The sequence below is a fragment of the Falco naumanni genome, chromosome 13 (genome assembly GCF_017639655.2).
Source record: "Falco naumanni isolate bFalNau1 chromosome 13, bFalNau1.pat, whole genome shotgun sequence".
Taxonomy (NCBI): Eukaryota; Metazoa; Chordata; class Aves; order Falconiformes; family Falconidae; genus Falco; species Falco naumanni.
The window spans coordinates 19558497-19578691 of record NC_054066.1 but is presented as its reverse complement, the minus strand read 5'-3'; the positions used below and the strand labels follow the sequence as shown (position 1 = coordinate 19578691).

At 63.8% G+C, this 20195-nt stretch overlaps 1 protein-coding gene and 2 non-coding genes across 12 annotated transcripts; all 3 read right to left on the bottom strand.

The window, feature by feature from the left end:
• Nucleotides 1-971: 971 nt before the first annotated feature.
• Nucleotides 972-19825, bottom strand: EIF4G1 (eukaryotic translation initiation factor 4 gamma 1). Of its 10 annotated transcripts, none has more exons than XM_040613203.1 (35): nt 19737-19825; nt 18575-18635; nt 17092-17200; nt 16906-16992; nt 16583-16615; nt 15941-15961; nt 15228-15401; nt 14776-14875; nt 12853-12965; nt 11665-11757; nt 11522-11588; nt 10278-11153; nt 9009-9097; nt 8625-8811; nt 8121-8254; nt 7747-7884; nt 7382-7555; nt 7103-7300; nt 6688-6834; nt 6357-6593; nt 6176-6280; nt 5622-5775; nt 5415-5515; nt 5213-5315; nt 4990-5092; nt 4074-4330; nt 3864-3979; nt 3525-3697; nt 3242-3367; nt 3068-3149; nt 2738-2836; nt 2480-2614; nt 2306-2387; nt 2090-2230; nt 972-1972 (listed from the first exon to the last, which is right to left on the bottom strand). In XM_040613203.1, exons 3-35 carry the CDS (start codon nt 17164-17166, stop codon nt 1791-1793), a joined length of 4902 nt encoding a protein of 1633 aa, XP_040469137.1. In that variant the 5' UTR covers nt 17167-17200; nt 18575-18635; nt 19737-19825; the 3' UTR covers nt 972-1790. The 10 variants fall into 10 exon arrangements, with proteins under 10 accessions (XP_040469137.1, XP_040469139.1, XP_040469140.1 ...); XM_040613205.1 differs by having other exon boundaries at nt 4990-5080; XM_040613206.1 differs by having other exon boundaries at nt 7747-7866.
• Nucleotides 7630-7705, bottom strand: LOC121097155. The gene has a single exon (XR_005830802.1). It is a non-coding gene; the product is annotated as a small nucleolar RNA SNORD66 (small nucleolar RNA).
• Nucleotides 8891-8969, bottom strand: LOC121097154. The gene has a single exon (XR_005830801.1). It is a non-coding gene; the product is annotated as a small nucleolar RNA SNORD66 (small nucleolar RNA).
• Nucleotides 19826-20195: the final 370 nt, after the last annotated feature.

The following is a 20195-nucleotide window of genomic DNA, read 5'->3' as shown; positions in this document are numbered from 1 at the left end:
CAGCAATTAACGCTGCGGTACCCTCTCCCTGGCACAGAGGGGCACAGGAGCGCACTAATGGGGTGCCACCCTCCCCCTTGGCAAGCAGGGCACTGGAGCAGCCCAAGGGGCTCCCTCTTTACTCACTCCTGAGCATGGGGAGCTCCTGGGCAGTAGCCACCCCCAGGCCCTGCTGGCCTTTCCCTGGCAACTGCTTCCCAGCATCGGTGCTGCCAGGGCTGCAGCCCAGGCAGCTCAGCCTCCGATCTGGGGAACAGCCTCCCGTTAATTGTTCTGTACCCTCTGGGCCACAGCCAGGGTGACTCAGCAAGAGGCAGCCCAACACAGCAAAGACCAGAGCCACCCCAAGGGGGGCCAGCTCCTGTCCCTAGCGGGGAATCCTCCAGCCTTTCCCTACCCCACCTGCAAGGCAAGACAGGAGGGTGCCAAGAGAAAAATGCCCCCCAGGAGGGAAGTTGTGAGGGAAGTCCAGCACGTAACTCCCATCTCCCACCCCAAGGCAGAGACAGAGGAAATGGCACAGGTCCTGCCACTCTGTGCCCATCGGAAAAGGGACCCTTAGGGACAGCGAGGCTCTGCTCCGCAGCCAGGGTGCTGGCAGGGCTGCCTGCTCCACCACAGACACCCTGCGCCAGGCAGCGCTGGCAAGAGGGGTCCCAGGCGGCCTGGCTCCAGGCACATCCAACCCCCTTGCCACCCTCCCAGCCCCAGGGTGGGGGGGTACCTACCCTCTGCCTTGGGGTGCCAGGGGAGGCTGGCCCCTGCTTGGGCTCTAGGCTGGCACCCCCACACCAGCCTGGGCACAAGGGACATGGGGCGGCAACAGCGGCACACGGGGCATTATTTAGCAATGTTCTTTTATTTCCAGTTTTAAGGTGAAAAGATGCCTTTAAATCTTCAATTAAATACTCCATAAAGAAAGAAAAAAAAAAAAAGGCAAAAAAAAATTATTTACAAATTCACGTGACCAGTAATTGAATCCTTGTTTTAATAATTACACATGCGGCTCGTCACATCCGGCGCTCTATAAATACAGGGGACGCGGATGGGGGGCCGCCCTGTCGCTTGCCCAATTGTGGCCTTAAACGTTTGGGAGGAGGATGGGGGCTTTGAGGGGGAGGAGGGGACTCCACCTGGCCCAGAGAGAAGGGGTCAGCCCCCCCTCCTCCCCAGCATCCTCCTCAGGTGTCAGAGCAGGAGCTGGGGGGGGGGAATGATTTATATTTAAAATAAAAAAAACACAGAGGGGGGGTGGGTCCAGGCAGTGATGGAGGAATAGAGAGAGGACAGGGGAGGGGGAGAAATCACGCTCCTGTCCCCAAACCAAATTTAATAAGTTTATATATATATAATCTCTCTATATTTCAGCAAGAAGTGGGGAGGAAGAAGAGGATGGGAGGAGAGGAGGGGAGAGATACTGTCCCCATCCCATCCCCCCCTCCCCATGACATGAGTCCAGGGGTGCTCTGCCCCGCTCCCAGAGGCCTGGTATGCCTGGTGCTGGGAGGGAGGAGAGGAGAGTAGGGGCCCTGAGGGGACCCACGGCAGCAGCCGCCTCCATCAGCATCCATTTATTATCATCATGACAAACTAGTACAGGCCTCGCAAACAGAACCGGGATGGTGGGAGGGAGAGGAGGAGAACTGAAAGAGAGAGGGGGGGCTGCAGGGGGCACAGCAGGTCCCTCAGCCCTGGCGTCAGCAAGTCCAGGGGGGCCGGGGGTGGGAGGGCATGGAGTCACACTCCCCGGGGTGCCCCACTCTCTCTCCCCCCTTCCTCCTTACGGCTGCTCAGTTGTTGTCAGACTCATCCTCGGCTTCCCGGAGCCAGGTGAAAAAGGCCGTCACTGATTTGAGAGCCACTCCTTTGCCCTGCTGCTCAGCCAGGTCCTTGCTGGACTCCCACTTGTAGAACGCCTCCTCCTTGATGACATCCTCATCGTAGAGGGCATCAAAGAACATTCGCAGCAAGTCTGGAGGGAGCACAAAGGGAGAGGCCCCTGCTATTCCCCAGCCACCAGCCACCCTGCTGGGGTTGGGATGTGCCTGCTACCCGGCCTCCCCCAGCCCACCCATCCCACGACACTCACTGGGAGGCTGGTCCAACTTCACCACCAAGGCTTGTAGGGCATATAGCGCCTGGAGCTCCTTCTGCTCATCCCGCAAGTATTTCTGCAGCAGCTTGGCTTGGTTGCGGATGACCATGGCATCCACACGGTAGGGGTTCTCAACTGTGGGAGACTGGGTATGAGATGGGGGTGGTGTGGGCAGGGGGACACCCCCCCCCACCTCACCCTGCTACTCACAGACAATGGCTGAGTGGCACACAGATGTCATCAGGGCCCTGATAAACATGTTAGACGAGACCTGCTGCTCACTCAGGTTGGCCTGAAGGAGGAAGAGTAAAGGAAAAAAGGTGAGGTGGGGAGGGAACTAGGAGGAAGCCCCTAGACCCACAGACACTGTGCCCACACCCTCACCTCGATCCAGTCATGTATTCTTTGGTTGTTCGGGTTCTCCTTCAGCAGTTTATCCATCTGCTTGCACAACTCCTCTGAGGTCAGCTCCTTGTGGCTCGGCGTGTCTGAGCTGTCCCCCATTGTGTACTCCAATTTCTGGGGGAGCGGGCAGAGACAAACTGTTACGGGCAGCACAGGGGAAAACGATGCCCCTGGCAGCAGGACCCTCCAGGGTCCCGCCATGGCCCATTTCACCCCTTCCCACCACTAAGCTCCCACCTGCTCTGTGACAAATTTGTTGACATCCTGGTCCTCAGGCAGGAATTCCTTCCAGCTCAAGCCTCCATCCCGCCACAGCTTGCCTACAGTCTTCTGGCTCTGTAGGGCAGACAAGACAGTCAGCATCAGCACCCCATGCCCTCTCTCTCCAGGGAGGGAGATACTGTGGCTTGGCCATGCCACCTCCATGGCCCAGACACAGCAAGGGATGCTCCCTGCCATCCCCTCTGCTGGCAGAGGTGTTCAATCCCCACATGCCAACCTGCCCCCACAAGCAGGCTGCCATCCCCGAGACAGCGGCTGGCAGCTACGCGAGCCCCATGCACTTACCATGCCCTTGCACAACAAGCCCAGCACCTCAACCAGCAGTGTGGTGGCCTTCCCAATGGGCACTAGGGGCTTCGTTATCTCCCTGCGGGGCACAAGAGACCTGGTTGAGCTACCTGTCCCCCAGGAGTTCCCCTGGGACCCCATGGCAGTCCCACACAGGGGCACAGCCCTCACCTGAACAGTTCCTCCATGGGGATGCCTTCCTCTTGCAGGATGGGGGTAATAAGCTCAGCCAAGTACAGCCAGATGTGTGGGATGTCGATCTCCATGTCTTCCGCAATCTCCAGGATCTCCCGCAGCCTGTGTGGCAGATGGGGGCCGTTGGGATTCAGTGGCCCCAGTGCCCTCAGCTTGCAGGGACCTTGGGAGGTCTCAGTGATGAGCCCTACCCAAGGCAGAGCCAAATTCAAAGCTGAGCCAATAACCAGCCTGGGACCAGGCTGGCCCAGCCCCTCACCCTTTGTAGTATTGCTCCTTGGAGAGCGTGCCCGCCTTCACCAGTTGGCACAGCAGGACCCCCATGTGCTCACGGGAGATGGTGCTCCTCTCCAGTGTTGACTCTATGCCGTTCTGCACAAAGATGTAGAGCGAGGAGGGGCTGCCCAGCTCCTGCACACACTGAAGGGCCTCCTGCAGGGAAAAGGTGGGGTCAGTACTGCCCCATGGCCAGCCCTGGCTGCCCCTTTCCTCATCCAGGCACCGCCGGCATCCTGCCCAACAGCACTACTGCCCAGGGAAGCAGACAGCGTTTTACAGGGGCCACATGGTGCTGTGCCTGGCCACCCACTACTCTCACCTTCATGTCATTGATGTGCAGGTATTCCTCTATGATCGCCTTTGATTTCTTCTCCAGCTCCTCCTCTGACAGTGTGGGCTTGGGGGATGCTGCAGGAGGTGCTGGCTCTTGCTTAACTGCGAGGAGAGAGCAAGGATCAGGCACCACCTGGGACAGATAGAGCCCCAGGCCGCAGCCAGACCCCCAGGACACCGCTCCTCGCCAGCTCACTGGTCTCTCGGCTTCTGTCCCGTTCCTCCGTCATGCTAGCAGCCTTGCGCACAGCCTCAGGGCCGCCCTGCTTCTCCCGTTCTCGGCTCCTGTCCTCTGTCTCTTTGCTGAAGCTCCTCTTGGTGAGGGCAGACCTGTTCCTGTCTGCCCGCTCCCCCCGGTCAGGACGTTCAAGGCGGTCGCTGCCCTTCTCTGAACGTGACTCCCGGTCCCCTCTGTCCCCAGCCTTCTCTGACCTGTCGCGGCTGGAGCTGCTCCTGGGTGGGAGGAGGACAGACACAGCATGAAGAGCCCATTGCCACCCCTCCCTGACCCCAGACTGCAGAGCTCTGCAAGGCAAGGCTGTCGCACTCCAACCCTAGCCCCTTCCAGGACCTTTTCTAGCACCTGACCACCCTCCAGGGAAAATACTTTTCCCTGTTTCTCCCGCTCTAACTCATGCCCTTTGCCTTTTGCTCTGACCCTTGGCATGGCTGAGCAGAGCTTGGCTCCATCCTGCCCACACCTTTGCCCGGCTGCAGGCTGTAGCAAGATCCTCCGTTTCCCTCTTCTGAACAAAACCCAAGCCCAATTCTCCTTGCAGATCTCATGCTCCAGCCTCCATGGGACTCCCTCCAGCCCATCAATGTCCATCTGGTCCCAGGACCCCCAGAGTGGACCCAGCACCCAGGTATGGTCCCCTAAGTGCTGGACAGTGAGGAGGAAGCCCAGGGTGGGGTCAGTCTTCTTTGCTGCAAGGACTCACCACTGACTCTGAGCCCCCCAAAAAAGCCCCATCTTGTCACAGGGGATTATTCCAGCACAGATGGCATATGGTTGCCTATGTACTACTGATTGACCGATGCCTGATTTGGGGGGGCCTCCCTGGGCTGCAGACCAACGTGCCCACACACCCAAGGCAGGGTTGGCCCCTCACCTCTGCACCACACGGCGGGACTCCAGGCTCTCGGCAGGGGTCGACTGCTGAAGTGCTGAGAAGCGGTTCAAGGTGCTCGTGGCTGGTCGCCCTGAATCAGATGCTGGGTGTGAAAAGAGGGGAGTCTCAGAGTTCTGCACCTCCCCAGTACAGGAACCGCTGGGGGGAAGGATCCCCCCTCCTGCCCCATCCAATGGCACCCAGCCAGTCCCACACAGCCTACCTGAATCTGCAGGCTTTGCGCCAGACCCTCCGCTGCTGCCCTTGCCCCAGCTCAGCCGCCCACCTGGTGCGAAGAGCTGGTTGTTGGAGTCGATTGATCCAGGCTGCAGGTGGAGAGACAGAGTTAGCTCTGAACGCCGCATCAAGGCAGGATCCATGCCAGGCAGCTGGCTCAACTGCCCACACTGTATCCTCAGCCTCACCTTGGTGATCTTCGTTAGCCGGCTGGTGTCAATGGGCCGGTTGCCCTTGCTGATGGGCACTGTGTTCCAGCCATCATCTGCAACCAGGCTCCCACGCCCACCTGAGCAGAAAGGCACCAGACATAAGGCAAAGCCTAACCTCAAGCTGTGCCCAGCAGGAGCAACCCACCCTGGCAGCCCCAGATGTCCCCAAGCCTCGGCACTCACTGCTGGAGGATGGCCCAGGGGGTCCTCTCCTCTTGTCCTTTGACATGAGCTGCTGCACTTTGATGTGTTCCCGATGCTCCTCCATCTCTGCTTCCTTGTGGATCTGGTCAATGGTTTTGGGGCCCTGGTCTCCTCGCCGCGGCACCCAGCTATTCTGCAGAGGGCAGGGAAGAAGGAAAGAGGGCACTGAGCTGGTTGGAGGATGGAGACTGAGACATTCCTACTTCCCAGTTATTCCACCCTCGAAGTCTCAGACTGATCTGCCTCAGCCATCACAACTCCCTGCGTGCTGTGGCAGCTTTTGGCACAAAAGGGCTCAGTTTCTGGAGCCCCCCTGCATTAAGCAGCCGCCAGTTACTGTGTGCCCACTACCACTACCATGCTAACCAAGGGCTGAGGGCTAGCATGGTGTCTCTGGGGCTGGCCACAGCTTACATACCCACCTCTCCCCTCCCAGGGACTGCTGGCACTCAGAGGACACAGGCCAGCATTTTCCTGGGACCAAGCAGGTAGCAAAGGGCAGTCCCCGGGCAATAACAGGCCACGTGCCTTACCCGTCTGAGGTCAATCACATCCTGCAGCATGAAACGGATTCGGGATGATGTCTTCTTCTCTTTGATGATCTTCTCCATCTGATTGAAGTACTGGTCCATCCTGGGCTATAGAGGGACAGAGTCATGGTCACATCCCTCCCAAAGGCAAGGGTAGGGCAAGGCAAAGCAGGGCAAGGGGTACCTTGGCCTTCTCAAAGTCCAGGTCCTTGCCAATGGTGGTAAGTAGACGGCAAAGGCACTCAAGAGACTCCTCATCATGGTTTTTGAGCAGCTTCACCACACAGTCGTGCATGATGGCCTCTGTCAACATCTTCAGTTTGAAGAGCTCTCCGATAAACTTAATGTTCCCCAGAGATCGTCGGCGGGCCTTGTCCCGTGCCTCTTCCAACTCATCTTTCATGCGTGCTTTCTCCTCGGGCTGCAGGGAGGGCACAGCAGGGCAGCTCAGAGCCCAAAGCCACCCCGAAGATGCCCACACCAGCCCTTGGCCACAGCTTCCCACCCCAACTCACAGCACTGGCATCATCCATCTCCTTCTGTCGCTTCTCAAAGATCTCATCGTCATCCTTGTCCTTCTCAAACTCCTTCTGGCAGCGGTTGAGCAGCAGCTTGCGGAAGTTCACAGTCACCGTGGGCTTGTCTGTTGTGGGCACTTTGAGCTGCAGGGAGAGGTACAACCCAGGAAAGAAGCATGAGTCATGTTTCCCCAAAAGCTGACCAGCTAAGGCCCAGGCACTGCTCAAACCAGGGAAAACCCACGCTACACCCTCATGATGCCCTGCCAAGACTCTGGACTTGGTCCTCGTCCACACACTCTGTTTTCCCCACACCACACGGAAGGACCTGCACCCTGCTGAGCTCAGCCAAAGCCCCCACACAAAACCCCGGTCAGCCTGGCGGGAGACCACCCCCCCAGCTCCTGCTCACCCCCATAAGGCAACGGCACATGTTAGCATAGGCAACAGAGAAGTTTGGCTCCGAGATGGCCTTCTCAAAGACGAGGTCGATGACACCCTTGAGCCGCTCCTCCGTGTCGATGGACAACTCCATCACCTGCTTCATCAGCTGCTGGAACATCTGGGGCGTCAGCTTGTTGAGGATGCTGCGGACACGGCGGAGCAGTTCCTGCAAGGACAGCAGGATCAGTGAGAGTCAGGCACGCCCCCGCCCCCCACCCTCCCACCACACGCTTGCCCCAGCTCCCACCTGCGTCTTGATGTTCTCAGGATCCTCCTCCTCGGAGGCACGCTTGCTGCTGGGTTTCCAGGCCTTCTCAGCCTTGTTCAACTTGACATCCTCATTGAGAGACACAGTGGCAATGATTTTGCGGGGCTCCTTCCTCTGGCTCTGCTGGGAACGGCGGGGACCCAACCCTGAGGGCTGACATGGGAAGAAGAAACTCAGCTCCTTGCTCTGGGACAAGTTGGGCTGGCTCCCAGGGTGTCCCCATCTGCCTGCTCAGATCCTCAGTTCCATCACGGACATCAGTGGCCCAGACACAGTGGCTCAAAAGCTTGATCATCACAGAAAGGCAGACAGGAACAGCATGGGTGAAGCAAGGAGATACTCACCAGGCCCCGGTTGCCCATGACGGGCCGGCCAAGGTTGGCAAAGGAGGGGGTGAAGTCAGGGCTGCAGTTCATGCCACTAAGGCGGATGGGGTCCAGCGCCCGCAGGGGGGTCTTGTTGGCCTGCGAAGGTACACACGGCTGAGGATGCCCGGGGGCAGAGGAGTGGGATGGATCCATCCCCCAGCCTCAGCGCCGGGACAATGAACTGGAAAGAAGGCCCCAGAAGTGCCCCACCACCACCAACCCCAGGCTCAAGGTCCATTGCAGATGCTGCAGCAGGACCCCAAGCACAGCAGGTAAGTCCCTGCCCTGCCTTGACAAGGCACAAAGAGCAGCCAGACCCCTGCCCCCCCAATTTCCAGGGCCGCACCAACCTTGTCCAGCACCACATCTGTAATCTGGGGCAGTCCCTCAGGTTTTTGCATGCTGGCAAAGATGAACTGGAAGCCCAGCAGGAACTCCCGGTCATATCGCTTCTTCTCCTCAGGGTTCAGTGGCTTCCATTGCTCTGCAGTGGGGGGCAAGAGGGAAAGCCTGATGTGGCCTGTCCCATATCCTCCACCCCAAGCTGTGGCAGGTCCAGGCCCATCCAGGGACCAGTGAGGTGGGATGTAGACAACCATAGAGCTGCCTCAGGCTGGTACACCATGAGTATAACTCTGCTTGCTTCAACAGAAAGCCTGACACCACCAGCTCCCTGCCTCCTGCCAGGACCCTCCTGCTGGGGCCTCTGTTCCCCACCCCACGCCAGGCTTGGTGACAAGATAGGAGAAGAGTGTGGGGTAGAGTACAGCTGAAGCATGGCACCCCCACCCTCCCGACCGCTGGGTCCAGAGGTGGTGGCTCCCAGAAAAGGCCTGAGCCAAGGCACGGCTCACCTTCCTTGTAGCGGTACTTCTGGTCAGCAGACTTGCCCTTCTCAGGAGCCAGCTTGTCCTCCTTCTCCTCCCATGTCTCCTCTGACTCTTCTTGTGGACGGGCAGGAGCCACATCCTCTGCTTCACGGGCAGGGGCAGACGTGGGGGGCTTGTTCTCTGCTTCTGAGGCACTGTCACTGATCTGAGACTGCATTGTGAGGTAAAGGGAAAGCAGTCACCCTGTGAGCTTGGTCCTGTCCCCTCCACCCCACACCCAGGCATCTATCCCCCTCTCAGATCCTCATTACCATCACAGAACATCAGTGGCCCAGACACGATGGCACAAAGCAGAGTTCATCACAGGAGGACACAAGGTGACCCCCCCAAAACCCCTAGGACACTCACCTCTTTAAAGGCATCCAGCAGATCGCCTACTGCCTCCTTCTTGTTCAGCTCCTTCATCCTTCGCTTCTTCTTTGGCACCGACACGGCGACTGGGAGGAGAGGCAGCGAGGTGAAGAAGAGGAACCCTCCCAGCCCCCTGGACCCTGACGCCAGGTCCAGGGTCACGAGCAGGGCCCCAGCAACATCAGATGAGCTTCCAGGTGGGGCCGTGGGGAGCCACAGGGACGTAAGTCCCCAGCACAGCCCCCAGCCCCAAACACGCCGTGTACCCACCTGGGCATCTGCAGCCCTGCAGATCCAACGTACAGCCCACCAAGGTACCCCGGTCCCCAAGCGTGCACCCCAGAATAGCCTGTACAGATGCACCTCACACTTCTCCCCATCTCCCCGCTGCACCCTGATTTACCCCAGGCCTCTGTGAAGCACCCCATCCACACCTCTTCCCTAGCACGGGGGATCCCTGCAGACACTCATGCCCCTCTGCAGGGCAGCCCTTAGGGGGACACCCGCATACACCTCTGCCCCCACATACACTCCCCTCCCCGGCACCCCCAGACACCACCCCATACAGAGGCACTCCCCAGAGGTACATATGCCACCAGGTCACCCTCCTATAGGCCCCCTATATCCCCGCTCAGGGTGCTCCATATGAACACCTCCTGTGTACCCATCTCTCCCATCCTCCCCCAGTACCCCTATATAACCCCCACACTCTTGTGTAGGATGCCTAAATAAATAAATAAATAAAAGACAAAACGTATCTCTGCCCCAGCACATCCTCACAGCACCTCACTTTCCCCAGGCACCAGCATACCCCTACACAGGGTGCCCCACACAGCTACAGCCGGCAGCTCTGCGTCTCCCCTGCCACCCCTCCACCCACTGCACCTCCCCATGCCCTCGGACAGCTGGGGACAGCCCTCACACACAGCCCCCAAACACCTGCCCTACAACCCCACATAAGGCATTTAAAACACACTTTCCTCGTGGCACCCCACGACCTAGGGCACCCCTCTATACCCACCCACCCCATAGTTCTGCACACAGACACACTCCCCAGACGTCTGCCCCTGCATCTTGCCATCCACAGGCACCTCATCCCCACCCAGCATCCCATACCCACGTCCTGGGTCACCTAACCCTGTTGCCCTCTCTTAATACCCTCCCCGCAACCCATGCGCAGGCGACACCACCCCTCTGCCCCATGTCACCCAATACCCACCCTGGGGCACCCTGTGACCCTGCACACCCCAGCCCAATGTCCCCAACCTTGTGCGGTCGCCTCTGAGGTCTGCGAAGGGGCAGGGGCTGGGCTCGAGCTCCGCTCCTGGGCCTCGCCAGGGCCTTCGCTCTCTTCCTCCTCCTCCTCAGCTGGGGGAGAAGCAGGGGTGCTGGGCTGGGCTAGCTCCTCAGGCTCTGAGATAGGACTGATGTCCGACTCGGGCTGCTCCTTGCTCGGCTCTGCTTTGCCAGTGCCCTCCACCCCGTTGGGCAGGGGCAGCTCTTCGGGCTGGGCGATGGGGGAGTCCAGGGCGGGTGCGGGTGCAGGTGCAGGCACCGGCTGGCACACGGGTGCCTTGGGGACCGGCTCGGGCACCTCCTCCAAGACCCCGTTGGCCTCAGCAGGGGGCTCAGGGCAGGGCTCTTCCCGGGGTGGTGGGGGGCTGGGAGACGCAGGTTTGGCAGGTGCTTCAGGGGCCTGCATTACGACGGGCGGCGGTGATGGCGCGGCTGGCACCAGGGGCACGGCTGGCACTGTGGGGACAACGGGCACCAGCGGCACCTCAGGGGGCACAGGCGCCTGCGGGGCAGGCTCTGGGAGGGGAATGGCAACCTCCTCCTCCTCCTCCTCTTCCTCCTCCGTGGCCACCGTGTCCATGTCGGGCGCGGGCACGAGGGGCAGCTCCACAGCCCCTGGCACTGTAGTGATGGCGCTAAACGTCTTGTGTGGGTCGGGCGGCGCCTCGCCCAGCTCCACTTTAGTGTCCGCGTCCACGGGGGGCTCCATTGGCACCAGCGTCACAGCTGAGAGCACCACAGGCTCCACCTCGGGGATGAGGGGAGGGGGAGGCGATGGGGACGCCGACTTGCTGGGCTCCAGGGAGACAGGCTTGCTCACCACCAGCGCGGGCTTCGGGCGGTCATCTGCAAAGTAGATGGTATTAATGAGGGGCTCTCCAATCCCCCTCTCACCCTGCACTTCCCCCAGATCCCTCCGTCTGCAGGATGGGTAGGGATAGATGTGCCAGCCCACACCACAAACAGGTGACAGGGACAAAAGGCATCCTCCAGCACTCAGGGGACAGCTGGGGCAAGCAGACAGCCCCCATAAATTCTGCTAGAGTCGGCATGGGGACACCAGTCCCCAGGTATGTAGGGAAGGCATGTGAACCCACAAGCCCCAGGTGAACCAAGGAATGGCAGGGCTGGCATCTCACAGCCCGCAGTGCCAACAGGGAACCAAGCAGCAACTGATGCCAGGTGGCACGCCCACCCTTGACACAGGCACTTACCTGGCCGGACAATAACTGCTACATGGGGGGTCTCTCCATTGGCCTGGGGCTCCAAACTGCTTCCAGCCTGGGGGAGAGGGCAAAGACGGAGTTCAGCAGGGCCTTGTGCATATCCCACTGCCCCAGTCAGGGGGTCCCCTTACCTGTGGAGGGGTGGGGGTGGATGAGGTCCTTGCTCCGGACATTATTTCTTCAGTGATGTCTTTGCCACCTTGGTTGGGGTCTCGTATCCGGATCTGTCCGTGGATCAGGGCAGAGAGGGGGAAGCTGTCGGTGGGGTGGGGGACAGAGCACACTGGCCACCCCCTTTCCCTTGGCCCGACACCCCCAGGACACCTCCTTCTCCAGAGGGAGAGGCAAGACACTCATTCAGCACTGGCCTGTGTCTGCTCTGGCCACACACAGCTTGGAAACCAGTGGGCATCACCTCCCCTCCCCACAGGGCACAGCATCCCACACTGTCCTGTCCTGATGCCTTGCAAGCCATCGTGCCAGGCAGCCAGAGCCATGTCCCCAGGCCAGTGCCCATCTCCAGGGGTCAGGGGATCCCAAGGGATCACCACGCTGGCACAGGGGCTGTGGGGACTACCCCCTTACACCTCAAGAACAACACAGGGGACTGGCCTTGACACACAAAAGTTGTGATGAGCTCTGTGCCGCCCGAGGCACAGCCCATACGCCCGCAGCCTTACTGGCCCGTGCCCAACGTGGGTGCAGCAGGAACAGCAGGGCACCCTGCCAGGTGATGAGTATGGGGGGGACGCAGGCCTGAGACTCTGCCAGGGGACACAGTGCAGCCAGGGGTCTTGTTGTCCCCACCCCCAAACACAACCTGCTCCCAAAGCAACAAGACCAGAGCCTAAGGGGCACCAAGGCCCCCCTGCCGAGGAAATGCCAGCATCCCCCGTCTCCAGCCCGGCAGCACCCCCTGCTCCCCAGCACAGGGCCATGCCGGCAGCCGCCTGGCTCCCGCTATAAATAGGCCCCGCACGAGGCCTCCGAGTGCCGGCATCTCCGGGAGCAGACAGCAGTTGGCAGCCGCGGCACCCCCACCCCCACCCCCCCCCGCCCACCCCACCCCCACCCCCCCCTTGGGAGCCATGACTCAGCACAACGCTGCCCGTCGGGACGGCCAAGGTCGCTGGCACCCACCACACCCCCCAGTCCCCTCACCAAGCCCCCCAGACCGGGGGCTGCCACAGCCCCACAGCACCACCCTCCTCCAGCACGCCGCACCATATCCCATCCTGCGCAATGCGGGCACCCAGGGCCAGCACCATCCCCTCCCGCATGCGTGCCCCCCCCACGCCCGCAGGCAGATGGCTCCTTACCGTCTTGCGCTCTCGTTTTGGGGGGATTGGAGGCTGCTGGCTCACAATGACCTGGGCAGTTGGGACCCCCGCTGGGAACTGCTGCACCCCCTGTGCCGGGTAGTAAGCACCCGCTGGAGGAGAGGAGAGTGTGTCAGACTGGCCAACTCGGATCTTCCAAGCCCGTCCTGGGGACTCCCCGATCCCCCAAACACAGGGGTCTGTCAGGAGCCTGGGGAGCCCGTGCCGTTCTGCAGCAAATCCCCATCGCATCCGGCCCGGATCGTCCCAACCCGCCTGACAGGCCTGACCAAATTCCTTCCCCGTGAAGCAGAGCGTCCCCGCGCCACCCCCACGCCCAGCCAGGCCCCGCAGGCACCCGCCGTGCCCACCGGCTCCATGCCACCGATGGCCTCGCAGGGACACTCGGCCACGCTGGGTACAGGCGTCCGGGTTCCACAGCCAGCCACCTTCCTGCAGGCGCCCTTATCTCCCCGGGGCCGGCACCAGCCCGAGGGCGGCACCAGGCAGCCCCGTCCGCACCCTCCATTCACACCCAGGCCAAGGGGCTCGGGCTCCCTGCACAGCCGAGCCCTCGGCGAGCCCAGCCCAGAGGAAGGAGCTGTGCTGTGGGCCGGAGGCAGAGCTGGACCCCATCCAGGGCTGGCCCAGCCCCCAGGAGGCACTCCGCTCCTCCCAGGGCATCCGCCAGCATCATCCCCAGCACAGTGCCATGGGGATACGGGCGCGAGGCGGTGGGGCGAGAGGCACGGTCACAGCTGGGCCCCGGACCCCCCGGCTCATGCTTTCTCGGCTGCACTGAGCCCAGAACTCAACCAAGGTGCTCTGGCAACTGGCCGACTGCCCCATCCCTGAGCCAAGGACCTCCCTCTCTGCCCAAGAGGGACGAGGAGGGCCTCGCACCCCAGGGATGGCCCAGACACAGGGGGACTCAAGGGGGGGGAAGGCCCTGAGCTGCCCAGCCCTGGGGACAAGGAGGGCTGGCCCACCTTACCCTCGAGGGGCACACCATGCCAGGCCACCCACACAGTCTTGTGGGCAAGGGGCACACTGCTGCCACCTCCCCTTGGAACAGCCGCCACCCAAAAGCAGAGGCAGGGAGCAAACCCATCCCAGGACCCCACAGAGACACCCAGGGGATGCCCCAGTGCCAGGCACAAAGAAGCAGTTGTGCCCTGGCCTGAGCGTGGGAGCCGGCTGCTGCTGGGGGCCACCTCCCTCCTCCAAGGGGCCAACTGGGCCCTGGGACAAGAGAGAGAGGGAGGACAGACACGTACCTGGCTCAGGAGAAGCCCATCTCTGCCCCACTTATGCTTTGCTGCTGGGCCGGGGCCGGGCCGGAGGCCTCAGCTCACATTTCTGTGTCTGCCAGGCCTCCGGGGACCGACCAAGCCTAAATATAGTCACAGCCCGGGTGGCCACATGCGAGCGGGGAGAAGGAGGGGCTGCTCACACCGCTGCTCCCCAGTGCCAGGAGAGGGCAGGCATGGAGTGGCCCCGGCACCCCAGGCTCAGCTCCTTGGGGATCAGGGAGCTGAACAGGGGCGTCAGCAAGCACTAAACTGCTCACCACCTTGACAGTGAGCAAGGGGGAACAGGGAATAAAGTCTGTCCCAGCCCTCTGCCAGGAGAGTTAAACATTAAACTGCCCCGATTTGGAAAAGGGCGGAGGTGGATGGACCGGTGGGACATGATGTGCAGCCCTCAGTGCTGCTGGGCAATGGGCAACACCCCCTGTCCCCCAAGACCCCCTGTAACGGAGTCACAGAGACTGTCCCAGCAAGTTGGCAAAGACACAGAGGTCTGCACTCAGCTCCTGAGTGCAGGGGGCTGCAGGGAAGCCAGAGGCAGAGGAGCAAAAAAAACTGCATAGTGTTTGGGGCTTGAAGAGCACCAGGGAGCAGAGCAACCCCCCCTCTGTACCGTAAGTCCCGAACTCTGTGGGGCTGGCTCCAGGGTAAAAACTAGGGGCACCGGGCTGGACCGGGTACTGTTGGGTCGGGACGACGTACGTGGAGCGACCCTGCAATGAGGGAGAAGAAAGCTCAGTTACCTCCCCTGCAGGGCATGGATGTGCCCCCAAACCACGGATGTATCCCCAAACCTGCCTGTAAACTGGCTGGGCACCAGGGCAGGGAGAAGGACACAGGCAAAGTGGGCACCAGGCGCCTGAGGGGGCTGCCAGGGAGGGGGACCAGCGTGGCCCGATGCCTCTCTACAGAGCCAAGCAGCACCCTGCTCAAATCAAACAGGTGTTCAGAGAGCCTGGGGGACCCCTTGCACCCTCCCAAAACAGACCTGGGCTCCAACCCCGGGCAACACCCCCACCAGCACCCACCCCAGCCCCCTCCCAGAGCCTGGGGCACGGCCCTCACCTGTCCAGGAATGTAATAGGCTCCTTGGGAAGGTGTGTAGGATATCTGGGAGGGTATCATCATCACCTGGGAAGCAGCTGGATACACATGGGCAGGGGGGCCGGGCCGGGCCGTCGTGTTACTCTGTACGCGGGACGCGCTGGCGGGAGGCTGCGCCCTGTTCTGGTAGAAATGCTTGGGGAGAGACAGGGCACAGTGTCAGACGGAGCACCAGCACCCCCACCCGGCACGGCCACACACACTGGGGAGACACACCCCGACCCCAGGATGCAGGCGCCCCCCCCACCCCACCCCGTGTCCCTAGATCTGCCCCCCACCCTAGCACCATCCTGTCCCCACGCACCTGCGGGGCCGCCTGGGTCCACCTGACCCAGCTTATGCCCAGCATGGCTCCCGCCCAGCACGGCAGGGGCCAGCAGCTCCGGTGGCACCGGCCGTGGCCGCAGCCTGGCGGCAGCAGGTCCCAGCGTGCTCCACACCGGCTCCCGGCGCTCGCACTGAATGCTGGGACCTGTAGTCCTGCCGCGCCGAGCCACGCCGGAGCGGGACAACCGGGTGTGCGGAGCCGGCTACTGCCCCCCGGCCCATGCCGTTCATCCCAGCCCAGCTTCTTCGCCAGGCAGGAGCACCCCCAGGAGCAGCAGCTCAAGCCCAGCAGCGAGTGGGCAAGGAAAGGTCCGCGCACGCACCCCGGGGCAAGGAGAAAGCATTACCTGAAGAGACCTGAATCCTCCCTGTTAGCAAGCGCACGCATACAGAGGGAAAAGGGGAAAGAGAGAGACAGGAGTTACCCGCATTGGGACAGGGCTTGGGCTCAGGGTGGCTGGCAAAGGAGGGGACAGGAGGCTGGGGAGCCCTTTGTTCGGTGCCCACATTCCAAATCCACTGGGGCCCACTGTAGGGACCCCCCAGGAGGCAGGGATGGGTTTGAGGGGCTCCCAATCAACACAACCAAGGACATCACCAGATCTGTCCCCAGCAGCTCCTCCACACAAGAGGGCAAGGCCCTAAGCCTTGCACAGCATCACAAGGCCTCCTGACAGACCCCAACAAAGTGGGGAGGAAAAGGAAGATGAGGAAGGGTACAGGTAGAAGCAGCAGCCTGGACTGGGGTTAGCACAGGCACAGCCACATGCTGCAGGCTTCATGCAAAGAGGGAATTGGGGAGACACTGCAGGGAAACCCCCTCCCCCCCCCGAGTCGAGCAGGTGTTCCCCACTTTCCCCACACCAGCACATCCCCCAGCTCTAGGGTCCCCACCGTGCTCCCCTGCCACTTCATGCCCAGGGTGGGTGTTTCTGTGCAGTGTCGGGGCAGGGTGCTCAGCATGCAGGGTGGGAGAAGCGGGTTAGTACCTGCTGGTGAATAGCCCGAGGCCCTGCTGGAAACTGAGAGAGGAGGAGAGGGAGGTTTGGGACAGGGGAGGAAGGAGAGAAGAGCAGTCACTTGGTGGGCACCCCTGGCCGGAAGCGTCTGTCCCCCCAGCCCAGGGCCACGAGGTCCCCAGGCAGCAGTTGCGGTCCAGATCATGGGCATGCTCCCCCTCACAGGCGCACACCAGCCCCGAGGGGCATCACAGGACTCCTTGCACCCCAGCAGTAGGGGCTGCTTGGCCAGGAGGCAGAAAGCTGCTGGATCCCCACTGTTGTCCCCCTCCAGCTGGGCACAAAGCCCTTACCTGGCGCGGCTGAGAAGGCGTATTCATTTGTGAGGTCGGTGCCGGGTTAAAAACCACAGGTGCCGTCTGACCAGGTGGGAACGTCGGCTGGAGGGAGGCAGGGAGGGAAGGAGATGGCACCACTGCCCCCGACACAAACCAGACACAACAAAGCTGGGTCCCCCCCACCCCAAAGGGGATGGTTACCTGCGGCAGTCCAGGAGAAGGGGCAGGGTGCGGGGCTGTCGGGGCTCCTCCTGTGGGCTGTGGAGCTTTGTTCATTTCATGGGGTTGTGCATAAGGGTCCCCTCGCTATCTGCAGGGACAGGGACAGCAGGCGTAAGCTGGAAGCAGGCAGCACTGCAAACATCTGTCTCCTGTCCACATCAGCCCTCAAAATGGGGCACCTCCAGCCCCTCAGCCCCACCAAAGTCAAGGCAGGCACTGACCATGCCCCACAGACAGCATCCTGCCAAGGTGCAGACCCCCAGCCACCCCCTCCTGCCCCACTGAGGCAACAGGGAAGGGGTGGGCACTGCTAGGCCACCCAATCCGGGCAGATCCCCCTGCCCTACGGAACAGAGCCCCTATCGCACCCCAAACCCAGCCATGCCCACTGGCAGGACTGACCCCTCACCCCAAGGTGACCCCACTGAGCCTGGCTGAGCACCCCACACAAGCAGGCACTGGTACCCGTGACCTGCCACCAGCACCCAGGCCACCACCATCTCCGGGGGGCTGGGTGGGCCAGCGGCACCCCGGCGTCAGCCGTGCCCTGCTCCACCCCAGCTGACCTACTAAGCGCTTCCCCCGGCCGGCCAAACCTGTTCCGGCTGGTGGCGCTGGGTCCCCGGCACACACCGCAAACGCCTACCAGGGAGGGCAGGGAGCAGCTCCCACCACGTCCCCCCCACGCCACTCCTGCCCACTGCCCTACCCAAGGGAGCCCGCAGCCCCCCACAACCCAGACAGCCCGGGCACCCTCCCGGCTGTCCCGGGAGGGACTTGGCAGCTGGTGCCACTCTCCCCGCCCCAGTGCAAAGGCCGCTGGGGCAGGAAGGAGAGGCGGTGCTCCCACTCTGCACCCCATCGGGGGTCCCCTGTACCCCATGGCACCTGGCAAGCCTGCTGCCAGCCGGGGCACCCGAGGGAGCAGAGGGAGCAGCCGTGGTGCCTCCTGTAACCTGATGCCCGGCCGCGTCAGCACTGCCGGCCCTGCCGGCCCCCAGCCCCGTTGCTGCAGCCACTGCCAGGCACGTCCCCGGCACCAGGCCACTGGGTGCCCCCAACACCCCGCGGGGCTGTAGCCTGGTATCTGGGGGGTGGGGGGTGGGGGTGCCATCCCATCACGAGGGTCCCCTAGCCACAACCCCAGGAGAGATAGGTCCTGATGGGGTTCCAGGAGGTGGCAGGGGCTGGGCTGCACTCCTGGGTGCTCCCCCCCACCCTGGCTCACTGGGGAGCCGAGAGCCTGGCAGGGGCAGCCCGGCACGCCTGGACGGCCCAGCCCCGGAACGCAGCGGCCTGGACCATCTTAGGTCGGCCTTAGGACCAGTCACCCCAAACAAAAGCTAGGGTGGGGAACAGGGGGTGTCATAGAGGGAATGGGGACACCTGGGGACAGCCCCAGCCTCCCTGCGCCCCCCCCCCCCGCCCCCCCAGCACAACCGGGAGCGAGCAGGATACTCACCCCCCCGCGGGAAAAACCTGGGCCGGCTGAGCGGGCCTGCAGAGACCGTTCATCCGACTGACTTGGAGAGAGGAGGGAGGAGGAGAGAGAGATCAGCCTGGGCCCTGCTCTGCCCCCCCCGGCCGGCTCCGGGCCGCGGCAGGTCCCGTCCCGGGCCTGGGGAAGGGGAACCGCCGGCAGGGTTTGCAACGGGAGAGGCCGCCCCGTGGCCGTTGCCTCCCCCGCGCCGGGAGAGGCCAGGTCCGCGGCCTGTGCAGGGCCCGCGGCCGGGGCGGGGGGTCCTTACCCGAGGCGGGGCCCTAGGGGAGGCGGGGGACCGGGGCAGCCGGGCCCCGTCCGAGCGGGGGCACCGGAAGGCTGGGCTCCGCGGCGGCAGGGGCCGAGCCGCCGGGCGCCCGGGGGAGAACAAGGCGAGGAGCCGGGGGGTGGGGGGAGTGTCCCCGGCGGCAAGACCAGGCCAGGCCGCAGCGCCGGCCCGGGAGCAGCCGGCCCCGCCAGGCCTCGCCCCCGGGCCGAGGCGGCGGCCCTGCCGGCTGCCGCTGCCGGCCCCATCCCGAGGCGGCGGCCAGGCCCGAGGCGCCGGCACCATCTTGGCCGCGGGAGGGGTCCGCGGGGACGGCCGGGGCAGGCCGCGGGGAGGGCCGGGGCGGCGGGGCGCGGCGCGGGGCCCGGTGCGGCATCCGGCGGCCCCGCTCCCCCCCGCGGCGGCCTCTGCCAAGGACACGTGTCACTGCCGGCCGCGGCCATGGCCCGCGGCCCCGCCAGCACCGGCGGCGGCACGGGCGGGCGCGGCGGGACGGGGGCGGCGGGGCACGCACCACGTGCGGCAGCGGGCCTAGGCGGGCGCGGCGGCGGGAGCACGTGCGCGACGGCGGCGGGGCGCACCGGCCGGCACGTGGGGCGGCGAGCGGCGCCGCACAGGACCACCGGGGCGGCAAAGCCGGGCCGGGCCGGGCCCAGCGGGGAGCGGAGCGGGACGGGGCAGGGCGAGGGAGGGGACCGGCGGCGGCGGGGCGGCGCCCACGTGGTGGTGGCGGCGGCGGCGGTAGCGGCGCGGCCCAGCGGCGCGAAGCCCGGGGAGGCGGCGCGCGCGGCCCGGTACCGGCGCCCCCCTCCCCCCCCCCCCCCCGCGGCGCGCGCCCGCCCCGCCCCCGCCCGTTACCTTCAGTCTCCTTCAGCGCGCGCGGCCCGACGCAGCCGCAGCGCAGCGCAGCACGACCATTTCCGGAGCCGCGCCGCGCGCAGGGGCGGGGCCGGGCGCCGCCGCGGGGGAGGGGCGCGGGGGGGCGGAGCTCCGGTGCCGCGCCTGAAGCCGCTGCGGGCACCGCCCGCGGCACGTGACGCCGGCGCCTCTGTCACGAGGCGGGGCGGGGCGGGAGGAGGCTCCTCGCGGCCAGGCGGAGGGGGTGGGGCTGGGGGACGGTCCCGCCCGCGCCGCGCCTTCCGGCGGGCCCCGCCCACCGCTCCGGCCCGCCCCCGCGCGGCCCGTGCGCCGGCACGTGGCGAGCCACCGCCCTCGGCGCCCCCCGGCGCCCGCACCTCCCGCCCCTGGCGCCCACCCGGGACGGACACCCACCGGTGACCCGGCATCACGGCGAGGTGGGCGCCACCCGGCACCCAA